The following is a 12,925-nucleotide window of genomic DNA, read 5'->3' on the forward strand; positions in this document are numbered from 1 at the left end:
TTTACTTCTGTATGCTCCATTTTTTTTTTCTCGGTTGCAAATAGAATACATTTTGTTATTTCAGATTTTCAAATGTTTGCTACTACTTAATAGGCTTACAGTTTTTTTTTTAATTACTTATTAATTCTTCTTATTTGACCAATTTTTTTTTTACTTCTTTTTTAATTAATACTAGGGATCGACCCGCACATACGTGCGGAGTTAATTTCAAAAACTAAGTTTGATAATCCGGTTTGTGAACATACTTTTCTTATTAATGATATTAATTTGTTTTTAATTCGATTTAGATAAAAAGAATGATCAGATCAGTTTTTGTTATCAGTAAAGATAAATGCACTAAAATATAGTAAAAGAAATATGGTAAGTTTATTCAGGACAAAAAACTCGTCCCGTCCTATAATAATAGATATAAAACCATTCAAAAGATTAAACCCTGTTAAAGACAAACACAAATATTTTAAAGATGAAAATAATTCATGTTTCCTTTCATCATGTCCCATACTGTACTATACGCGTTCTTAAATGCATGTCGCATGAAACAATGCATTCGCAATATGGGATATTCGCGATATGGGAAACATTTTGTATTCTTTAAAAATGGAACGAAAGCGAAAAAAAAAATTCTTGAAGTCCTGTTTCGGACAAACACAATATAATATACAGTATATAGTATATTTATATACCATATGTCATAGTAAAAATATTACAAAATTAATGACTTCTTTCTTCTTATTACTTTATATTTGATTCATTTATATATGATTACATTTTTTTTAATTATAACAAAATATCATTTAATATATTTTATTTTTTAATTTTTATCGCTTTACGTTCGATAAATTGGAAGGAAAAATATGTTACATATAAGATTGCAAGCGCTAATTTATTTTAGTTGTAACATATTCTAGATATGTTTTTTACGAAAATTTATGTTTCCATCGCATTCCATCTCCTTCTATCCCATTCCATATACTTCCATCTCATCCATGTTCATCAAATTCATATTCTCATCTCATTCCCTTAAACTCAGGTTTGTGAAAATTATTAGACAATCACATAATGATTTAAAATAAAATAATATATACTTTTTTCAAGAAAATAATGTATTTTATGAAATAAAGTAATATATTTGGTTTGGCTGATATATTAAATATATTTTATTTTACTAAATCCAAATTAGTGATATACACTAATAATGAGAATAACTACCCATTGTAAAATAGAAAGTTATTTTATAATCTAGATTCGGATCCGCCCGTACGTGTGGGGTTATAATTAAAAGACAAAATTAAAATCATTTACATGAAAATGTCAAATGATGTTACTTGATATTTTATAAACTAATCCAAATATTTCTAACAATTTGATTAGGGTGTTAAATTGGATTTGGATTCAGCTTTAGTTTGAGTTATTTTACGTATATAATCAAGACATATCTATTTTGGAACGGGAAATCCGTTTCGTTCTGTCTCTTCTAGTATCTATGGAAGTATATGAACTTAGTAAAATAAATTACTTCAAAAACAAATCAGGTGAAATTTAGAAACTTCAATGTATTTAAAATCGTTTCTAAAACAATTATAATGCCTTGAACCTTATGACCTAATGCTTTATTGATTAAACGAATACAAACTTTCATAGTGTAGGACTTGTAGGTTTATGTTTTCAACAATTTGTATTAAACCCAATTATTAACGGATTTTCTACAGATAACGGATTTGTAAAAACACTTACTACTTAGACATTGACTTTGTTTTTGTCTTAACCAACGAAACCCAATATTAATAGGGCCTTGACTTGCTTCTGGCCCATCTGGCCTCTTCTTTTCTTCGTTGACACAAAACCACACTTTGTTCTTCTCTTTGTCTTCCTCCTCTTCGTTGCTTCTTCTTCTTTCAATGATTATTTTTTCTGCAATTATTCTTACTAACCCTCTTCTTCTCATGCTTGATTCTCTTGCACATGATTGATCAAAGATGAGATTTCAACAGTTCCTACTCCGAGCAACCCCTTTTCCGGCACCTTTTATGCGGCCTGGATCTGGTGCTTCTCAAGATAAGTCTCAAGCTAGCACTATTGTATGTGCTCAAGGTATTGCTTGTAATCCGAGCATACACAAACCTTGTTCGATTTTTCTTTGTTATTGATCCTTCAATTTCATCTCTATTTCTTATTACTTTCTTCAATTCAAAGTTTTAGCCTTTTCGTTTTCTACAGATTTGGATATTTCTATTTTTTTTTTTAATTCATGGGTTTATTGTAGTTTTGCTGTTTTACTGGAATTGTATGTGAGTATCTTCGTATCTGAAGAATTTTGGCAACAAAGAACAAAATTTTTAAAAACTTCGATATCCCTTTACAATATGTTACTGAATCCGTAAATGTATTGTTAAATTATAGATATGAATGAGAAATTAAGGAAGAGAGGTTGTAATTTGCATAATATTTGAAGAGCCCGTCAGATTCCTTGGCCATAGGATACCATCTAATTTTATGTTTACGTTGGGTCAGTTCAGAAAATTGAGTTTTCAAACAATTTTACTTGTTCACTGTAATTATACATATAATAATAAATACTTTAACGGGTTGAATTCATTTTACAGCCGGTCTGTTATACTGAAGTAAAAGATGGAAAAATCCGAAACAGGAGAGCAACCATCATCTCAAAAGGTTAGTTACTATTACTGTAATTGAATATTATTAAGCTCATGTGGTTCATATTAGCTATATAGGCATAAGTAGAATGAAAAACTGATGGTGAAACTTTATTGAAAAACAAAGAAAAAGAGTAGGCAAATTATTCACCTGTTTATTTATGACATTGCATTACATAATAAAACTAAACCAAGAAACCAAAGAATAGTCTTAGAAATGAAATTTAATGCAAGAAATCAAATAAAGTAACCAAACTTCACCATCAAAACCTAAAACCAGATCACTCATTCTCAACCTAACTCCCATCAGCTTTTTTGATTCGCCCTTGGTTTTTGTGATCATCACATCATCTTTAGATGAGGAAGTACTTGACACATTAGTCTCTTGTAAATAAGTCAAGGCGAGTGAAACCTAATAATAGGCAAAATTCAATTGTTTAGCTTATAGACAATGACCAGATCACCAGAGAAAATGGTAGTTGGTTTCACCATGTCAGCTGAATCATCAATGAGTTCTTCTGCTAGAAGGCCATCCTTTAAAAGTACCTAGGAGTCCTTACCATCCCACAAATTTTTTGTTTTCAACACACACCAAGAAAAGATAGGTCTTGCCAATCAAATTATTGTAAATTTTCGATTAGGAAAATATTAAGAATATAAGATCTGATTAGGAACAATACATTTTGGTATAATAGGACCTCATCAAGTGATTCCGGATTGGTCTTTGTGATCATCACATCAACTTTCTCACATCCTGATTGATTTTATCATTGAGTTGCTTATTCTCCACTGTCCATGAACAATAACTCTCTAAAACTTGTTGAGTTGTTGTTTTTTAACAGTGACATGAATCAGAGTTCCCTGCGAAGTACATATAAACAAACATATAAACTAATAACTAATAAAAAACGAATATGATAAATAAATAAATGATACACCACTTACTCTATGGTTTATCTGGAGTAAGTGGTGTATTGCTTCCAAGTATGAATGATTTTAACTTGAATTCTCCAACTACTTTTGAATGGTTTGATGGATATAAAATCTCTTATTGCAGGAAGCTCAGCCATTTTCGATTGGAGCCGTAAACAAAGTGAAGAAAGTACGAAGGTATTAGAAAGATGTGAAACCATTTGTGGCCGCCATGACTTTTTATAAGGTGAATTTCTAATCTATTTGTTTGTATTTTTGATGTGTTATGTTATGTACGTGGTGATCCATGGTTTTATAGTAGCATAAGTTATCAGTTGTTGGGTTTGTTTGATAGTATAGAATTAGGTAACAACCCGCACTATGTGCGGGATAAATCGATTTAAATAAAATTATTATAAGTAAAATTATTTTTCTAGAACCAATATTTGTTTGTGTTAAACATAATATGTAACTGAAGTTTTTTTATTTATTTATTCAAAGCTGTGTTTTTTTGTGTAAAAAAATATGTTTCACCTGTGAAATCTTTAAATAAAAAAACTTCAGGTCCCCAAAGACGATTAAGGACAGCATGAGATTAAGGACAAAGACGATTCCTGCCAGGTCCCCCAAAGTATAAGTGGGGTTCTTCCATATATGTTCTCCGGTAGAGCTTTGTAGAGTAGCAATTGGCCTCATCAACGTATTGGGATAGATATGTAGGGTATTTGATCTGCAAGGAATAGTCCTTTATTCTAAGGTTGGTGTGGTAACAAGCTTGGGCATAGAGGTAATCTGCCCATTGTCCACTTCCCATTGAAGTTTCCGTGTGTGGCTTCTTCCATATGTTAGGGCTATGGACTTCACCACCCCACTGGACAGCGGTTGCGCTGTGTTTGAGGCTGTTAAACAGTGTACCCGGCCAATATCCCATTACGTTGTTTCCGCAAGTCAACCACCAGTTCCCACTGTTTGGATCCTGCAAATTACTACCGTCGACGGTGAAACATTATTGGGGTATTCACCAAGACAAATATACGAAAAGTGTGTCAATATGTTTTAATCATGTGAGGGACTTTTATAAACTAGAAAATGTTACCAGGAACACGCTAACGGTGATGATATATTGCTCGTGCGAGGAACTCGAAACAGGTTCAACGGCTGCACCAAGAGCAAAACTTTTAGTTGTTTGCACAAAACCGGCGCATAAGAGATTGATGCACCCTGTGCTTTTGTATCCATCTTTCTGCAAATCCAAATAGATCAAAGAGTAGTTATAAACTCACATAAGAGATTTAAAAATGTTTCAAAGTTGGTAAATATTTTTATAGGTGTTACTCACAGTCCATGAGATGAAGAGACGTGTGCGGTAGTCTCCAAAAACGGCTGGATTCACCTGAAATAGGTTTATTGTCAATTAGTTAACAATTTAGTTTTAAAGCATAGTAACAGAACGTACCATCCAACCAGCTTCTACGCTCTCAAAAATATCCGAGACACCACCAACCAGCCATATCTGAGCAGAGCTGTAGTCGCTAGCCTGAACCCTTGGAGGGTTCCAAACATTTATATCAGATTGAGCTCCAACAAAATTGAACCCTAGGGCGACAATAAATGCCTCCTGTATCATCAACAAAGAATAAGTGTTTTTAGTTAACCAGATGAAGAAGAAGTGTCTAGAAGTCATAATTTCACTGATTAATTCATTTTTTAACAAAAAATAGTCCTCTATTCAATTTATTTTATTTTATTGCCAAAATTTGAAAATTTAGTTTTGAAAATTATACGAAAATTTCATGGTATAAGTTGTATTATATAACCAAAAACCCCCTAAGTTTAAAAAAGAAATCAGAAATGGAAAAAACGATTAGAAAAATAAAATAAATTAACTTTCTTTATTTAACACCTTATACATTGTACGTACCGATCGATAGTATGCGCCGACTTGGTTTGTTTTCTCAGCTGTTATATTGAAATTACCCTTGTGCTGAAGTGCGTTGTCGAGATAACTATATCTATGAGGAGTTTTTCTCCCAAAACGAGATGGTGAAGAGGCTCTGCTTATGTCTTCTCTACTAACTCTACGAACTGGTATTGTTCCAATGGGACAGGTTCCAGATTTTGACCAAACCTGAGACGTTATTTGTATTTGTTCTGAAGAACCGTTGTTTGGAATTCTAGTCTTCTTTTCACCAAATTCAACACTCGGTTTCATCTGCATGCATAAATGTTTTTTTTTTTCCGGTTAACAAGCTAGGCATGCATGCCTCTGTATAAATGAACAACTTACATGTAATTTGAGCATAAAAACCAAATAGGTGGGTGTAGAATTTGTTTACCTGAATCTTATGGTTCTTTAAAGCGGGATGGTCAAAGGCATGTTGTTTGTAGATATCTATACAATCTATGATATCTCCATCTTCACTCTACAATGTATGATCGATTTTTGGAACTCGATCATAAACAAAAAATATATACACAAGATGTTATATATTTGCTTTCTTGTTAAGTCCATACCTTGATGGTCTTCAACGCAGGCTTATTGAGAGCCTTCAGTTTCATGTCAATATCTAAAGAACCTTTTCCATAGGCTTCACTGTAAAAGCCAAAAACAATCACAAACATTAAGAACAATCTCATCTCGGTTTTTCTCTTGTTTTTTTTTTTTTTTATTTTTTTTTATTTTTTTTTTCTAGATTGAAGGATTTAGACTTTGTTTGTACTAAGAACCTTCATACTTATAGAGTTCACAAAAGGAAACGGTTTGTTTTTTAATTAATAATATTATTATTATAAGTATCCACACACAAAGATTGAAAAACGGAAACCTCATATTTACTTTTTAAATAATCATCTGCAGATTTGGAAAATATTTGGTCAACTCTTTTGTGAAAGTCAGCTCAACTTACCAAATATGAATGCTTCTGTACTTATGTCAGGTCAACCTCTATTTGTTTTGACTTTTTTTTTTGTTGCACCCAAATTAATGCTTTGACTATCTTTTTTAACGGTTCCTCATATTTAATCCTTTTCCCTAATTTTCCTTTGAAATTGATGCTTTCTTTTGATTGACATATCACGATATAATATTCATTTTGTTTCCCAATTCAACACAAGACTTTATCAAAAAAAATCTTATCTCTGTTTCAAATATATATAAAGATGTATATTAAGCGCATGTCTTATTATATAAAAATAATAGGTTATCCGGGAAACCAGAATGTAACTGCGAACTTTCTGGCACACCAAGCGTGACTGTCTCCGCAACATGTTTTATTTGTGAACACTTTTCCTCCAAATTGGTTCGTTTGAGCTGATTCTATTGTCGTCAAAAAAAAAAAAAGGTTTTCACCCGCGGTAATATAAATTATAAATTATAAATTATTGTATTTTAAATAATAATTTTTAAAATATTTAGTTTTCAAATTCTCAATTAATTAACTTTTATCTAATTAGTTTATAATTTTGTTTAGAATGCTTTTTCTTCTTCTTACGTTTTATACAATTTAGAACGTAATCTTATTATATAAACCTTGATGACAAAATTACTCATTAACAAGATCGTGACACGTGTCAAATATATTGATTAGATGTCGACACGTGTCTAATTCTATTTACAGAATTTTATATGTTTACATTTAAAAAATATCAAAGTTACTTATTAACAAGATAGTGACACGTGTCAAATATATTGATTAGATCATGACACATGTCTAATTTTATTTACAAAATTTTACATGTTTATATTATAAAAAAGTAATTATCTAAATCAAAAAGGAAAACTAACAAAATCAATATACTTTCTAATTATATTATACGTGTGTTCTCAATAAAATTTGACTTGTGTTAACAAAAACGAAATTAGTTAAACATGTATATTAATAAATAAATAATGAATAACAAAGTTAAAAAGAATAACATAAGTTATTTAACATAATTTAGTCGAATATAAATTGTATTTATCGTTGTAAGATAAATTTTTATTGTAAGTAAGCACACAAAACCTTGAAAGAGTAATGAACTTAAAAAAAAATTTCAATACATGATGTGTATTAGTATAGTTTTACATGTTTTATTTTAAAGATTTTAATGCATGTAGTAATATGAGAAACCTGATAGAAAAACTGAGTTTGTAGGAATGAATTTTTGGTTAATTGATGAAAACTAACAAAAGTATTACTTATGAAATTACGACATATAGTAGAATAATATTTAGGATATTTTTGGATTTCCAAATTTTTTGTGGATGTTAACTGATTTTTTTACTGATTGTTTATTGTTAAATTTAAAATACTAACCAATATACATATTATTTCATATGATGTTCATATTAGTTTTTTTTATTATTAAAAATTTAACTCTAATACATGAAGAAGTGAATTATGGTTTTACGATGAAATAGATAGTTAAATGTTATTACTAAACTGAATGTCTAACGGTGAAATTTATTTTAGATTAAAAAAATTTCAAATATTAATATGTATCATTTTTAAAAAATGGATTCAAGAATATTATTCATATTTTTATGTTTGATTTTATAATTTGAACACATGTATTTTTGCAATGCATATGTTAAAACATAAGATAATACAAAATAGATTATAATTTATAGGAATGAATCTTCACTAATTTGATGGTAATGTCTCTATATCTTTATATATGTTTTTATTTTATAACTTTCACTTATTTAAAATTGATTATGAAATGAGTTAAAATTAGTACTATGAGATAACAACATAACAAATATATCTTAAATATGTTGATTCAGTTTTATTGCGAATTATATTTTGTTAATTTTTATTTGTATTTTCAATTCTTACTAAGATATAAACTTGATATGATTTATTAATTGTGTTTGATATAAAGTATTTAGTTCTATGCATTAAGATGAAATGTATAATTAAACTTAAAATATGGTTTATTACGATGTTATAGATATTTAAATGGTACTCCATGTTCTAGAAGAGTTTTTGGATAAAAGCACAAAGATTAATAAAAAATAAATATTATGTCGTTTACAAAACTTCAACCAATAAGAAAATATACGGAAAAATGATACATTTCTCCAAGAGAATATCATATCAAGCTAGATGCTCAATCTATTACCACGTATATCTCCGAGAAAATATTTCTCAATCTATATCTCTCAGACTCCATAGTTTAAGATCTATATCTCGTTTGAAACATAGTTTTCACCTAATTACCCACAAATATCGGTTTTGCTCGGTTCACTATTTACTGAACCAACTAAATAAAATAATAAAACAAATATAACCTAATTTGAACCGAATTAAATTAATTAAAACAAATTAAAAGAAAAAAAAGAACATAATGATTTTCTTATGTTGATCAAAGATTGAGCTCTATCTAGCTTGATGTGATACTTTTTGAGGTAAAATAGATTTGTTTTCCAAAAAATCTATTGCATAGTTCAAATTGTCATAAATTGTTATATTAATAAAAGTTATACCTAGAAACTTGAGAAAATGTTATAAAATTATGCAAAAAAGCCTTCAATATTAAAATGAAATATGAGAAGTTCATATTCAATATTAAAATTTTACAAGATAAAATCTAAAAACATGTCTATTATTCTCAATAATTTTAAAAAAAATTTATCCGCTTAATAACGCGGGCCTTATCTAGTTACATTATATTTGTTATTAGATATGTATAATTTTAAAACACTTACTTTGTTTTCTATAATTAAACAAAAGTATATGTCTATACGGTATGTTAGTGTATATTTTTATGTGTGTATAATTTTTTTATTTTTTAGAATATTAAGAAATATGTGAAATATTTTGTAGTTCATATACTAAATAATTTATAAGTTAATTATCCAAACTATGACTACAAATCTATAGTATATGAAATAAACTAATAGTTTTAGTGTTGGTTTTATAGTGCAAACCCGCCATGTTTGGCGGATCACGCAACATGTTTAAAGATTTTTAGTCTGCAAAAACACATCTAAAAGTCACTTTTTATCAAATCAATTTTTCAAAATTTTATCAAGTAAAGAACAGTACTTGGGGTCACAAGTTTACTTTCACGGGTTTACTTCTATGGGTAAACTTCTTCATTCACCTCCTTATAAAATAAGAAAATAAAATCTGTATAGATTTGTAATTATGTTTGGTACCTTTTAAAATACTTAGATTCTATAAAAAAATAAAATATAAGTAAAGTTAATTTGTTGATTAAATTAATTATTTAATATCATTGGCATCCATGTAATTAAGTGTCAACTTCAGGATTTATTTCATAAATGTCTTCAAAAATGTATATATAGATATACTGTTGAAACGACCTGACCCGTTCTTTTTTAAATAATAAATAATAATAATAAAAACACTACAACTAGTGGTCTCATACCCACTAGCCACCTAACCATAAACACAACCAACAGCGGAAAACATATACCAATAACCAATAAATAATCCAATCATAAACTAATGATGCAAACAACATAAACCAGAGCATTCCTAAGCAACATTCTAGGACTCAACTCTAGCAACCTAACAGAAGCCAGACAACCAAGCGAACCACTAGAACATCCTCCTCTTCATTGCCTTGATTCCACGATCACACCTTGTCCTTACCTGCAGCACAAACACAAATTGCAATGCAGAAGTATTTTATAAACACTCAGTAAGACAATCCTCCCATCTACTGGGCTATACACACAAGCAATAGAGATATTCTAACCATCAAACAACAATCAACAAACAAACCAGGCTCTGCATCGACCGAGACAAGGCTTGCATCGACCGACACCATCAGGGACCAGCATCGACCGACACAGGGTATGCATCGATCGACACAAGGTTCAACTGCATCGACCAATGCCCCCACTTGCATCGATCGACACATGATCGACATCACGCGGAAACTGGGAATGAAGAAGCAGATGTCAACTTTGTATATGGGAATTAGGGTCAGAGATTCGGTAATCAACAAAGCAACAAGCCTTACACTGGGAACTTTTCAGGCTACACTCCTAAACCATATTACCAGAAGCAGCAACAAAACAATGGTCATACTAGAACCTATGGGAACTCTTCTTATCAGTCTCCTCCTCCACAAACTTCCTCTGAAATTAGAATGGAAGCTATGCTAGAGCAACTTTTGCAAGGTCAGGAACAGTTATCAGTGACATTCAATGGGAAGATTGATAATGTCTACAATGAGCTTACTGGGAGGATTGATGCTTTGAACATTCATGTCAAGAAGCTGGAGAATCAGGTTGCGCAGACTGTTGGGTCTGTTAAAAGGCAAGAGGAATTTCTCCCTGGAAGAACTGAGTCAAACCCCAAGCATGCTTGCAATGCCATATTAGTGAGGGATGAAGAAGATGGTGAAATTGAAACTGCAGAAAAAGGAGAGCAATCGGCTAAACCCGAGTCGGAGAATTCGACTTCAGACAATGGTGTCGGTCGACACGACCTGGGTGTCGGTCGACACCCCTCTCAGACAGAACCAGAAACTGCAAAATCTCCGATTCCAGCAGCTGTTGAGAGGGTGTACAAGCCTAAGGTCCCTTTTCCTAAGCCAAGAAGGTCCAAGCAGGAGATGGAGGAAGCTAGATGCAAGGCAATGATGGACAAGGTGATGATTGAGATGCCTTTGATTGATGGAGTAAAGCTTTCACCACCACTTAAGCGGTATGTGAAGAGAATGGTATCCAATGGTTTAAGCCCTGAAGATGGAGCACTGCTTACAAAAGATGTCATTGCAATTCTGTTGAACCAGCCTGTTCAAAGGAGAAAAGAGAGGAAGCAAGAAGTGGTAGTCTCTGAGAGAGTGAGTGCAGCAATACAGTGTAGGACTGCTAAGAAGTTACCAGATCCTGGAAGCTTTGTATTTGATTGCTCAATATCTACAGGAAGGTTTGCACACTCACTTTGTGATCTTGGCTCTAGCATCAACTTGATGCCACATTCTGTTGCTGTGAGACTTGGGATGACAGAATTCAAGCCAACTCAGACTTCTCTTATCTTGGCTGATCAATTCCAAAGAATTCCTGAAGGTGTTTTAGAGGATATTCCAATTAAGGTTGGAAACTTCATGATTCCCACTGACTTTGTGGTGCTGAAGTATGATAAAGAGCCTAGTGTTCCTCTCATCTTAGGAAGATCTTTCTTGGCAACAGCTGGTGCAATCATAGATGTGCAGAAGGGACACATAACACTGAATGTGGAAGGTTTGAGTCTGAACTTTGAGATGGATAAGTTGAGGAGAGCTCCTACTATTGATGGACAAACTTTTTCTGTTGAAAAAGTTTCTGCTGCACGAGCAACAGGCTCAGTATCGATCGATGCTCCTTTAGCATCAGTCGATACCCCTCCACATCCGAGACCAAACTTGTCCAAACCAGTTGCTCCTAGTCAGAAACCTGTTTCCAAACAGAAACCTCCCAATTCCACACTCCATAGTCCTCAGGTAAGGCTAAGGTACACATCTTCTTCACCTAATCCCCCTCCTATCATCAACAAGGCTTTCAAAGGTACAAAAACTGTTTTGCAGTTAACCAAGCCATGAGATTATCGTAGAGCGCTTGTTTCTTCTGTTGATAATTTTGCAGGACATAAAAGAAGCAATCCCATCCCTAAATCCCACCCAGGTCCTCTTCCTCACATCCTTGGTAGACCTCATGCACCTAAAGCTTATACACCACCTTGGATGAAGAGGACATTCTCTCGGAAGCATGCATTGCCATGTTCTGCTCCACCCGATCTGAGCTTCAACACAGTCAAGCTAATGACTGAAAACAAGCGCTTAGTGGGAGGCAACCCACTTCTAGGTTTTTCTTTTCCTTTTGAGTCATTTTTCTTTTTGCATTGAGTCAGTTTTTGTTTGAAATTTGTTTGAAGTTATGAACTATCTATCTATCATGTTGCTTTTAACTTGTGTTTGAGTGTCTCTTAATAGAATAATCATCGAAGGATTGATCCATCAACACAACTATCTGCAACTAACAAGGAGTTACGGCCAAAAACACCATTTGTGATGAGTGTCGATCGACACTGAAATGGTATCGGTCGACGCCCCATGGTAACCCGAAAACAGTTAATCTTTTCCTTACAATTTTCAATATGTTTTGTTTCTTTTAGCTTTCCTCTTACTTGAAAACACTGGGGACAATGTCGTTTAAGTCTGGGGGAGGTTAGTACTAACTACTAACATAGTTTTGGTTTTTAGTGTATCAAAATCAAATTTTGTTTTTATTGAGTCAAATTTTTCAAAATTGTGTTGGGAACTATGATTTTTCTTTTTAGGTGTATTGCCTTGGTTGATTAATGCTGCAGATTGAATCCACTAATCCGACTAATGAAAAATCCAATGGCTGACCAGTAAAC

The 12,925-nt window shown here is 32.0% G+C and overlaps 1 protein-coding gene across 1 annotated transcript; it reads right to left on the reverse strand.

The window, feature by feature from the left end:
- Window positions 4,137-6,237, reverse strand: LOC104736619. Its single transcript, XM_010456633.1, has 7 exons — window positions 6,081-6,237; window positions 5,903-5,989; window positions 5,488-5,778; window positions 5,023-5,184; window positions 4,906-4,959; window positions 4,663-4,809; window positions 4,137-4,542 (listed from the first exon to the last, which is right to left on the reverse strand). The coding sequence occupies exons 1-7, from the start codon at window positions 6,201-6,203 to the stop codon at window positions 4,162-4,164; spliced, it is 1,245 nt and encodes a 414-aa protein (XP_010454935.1). The 5' UTR covers window positions 6,204-6,237; the 3' UTR covers window positions 4,137-4,161.

This window comes from Camelina sativa, chromosome 13, assembly GCF_000633955.1.
Source record: "Camelina sativa cultivar DH55 chromosome 13, Cs, whole genome shotgun sequence".
NCBI lineage: Eukaryota > Viridiplantae > Streptophyta > Magnoliopsida > Brassicales > Brassicaceae > Camelina > Camelina sativa.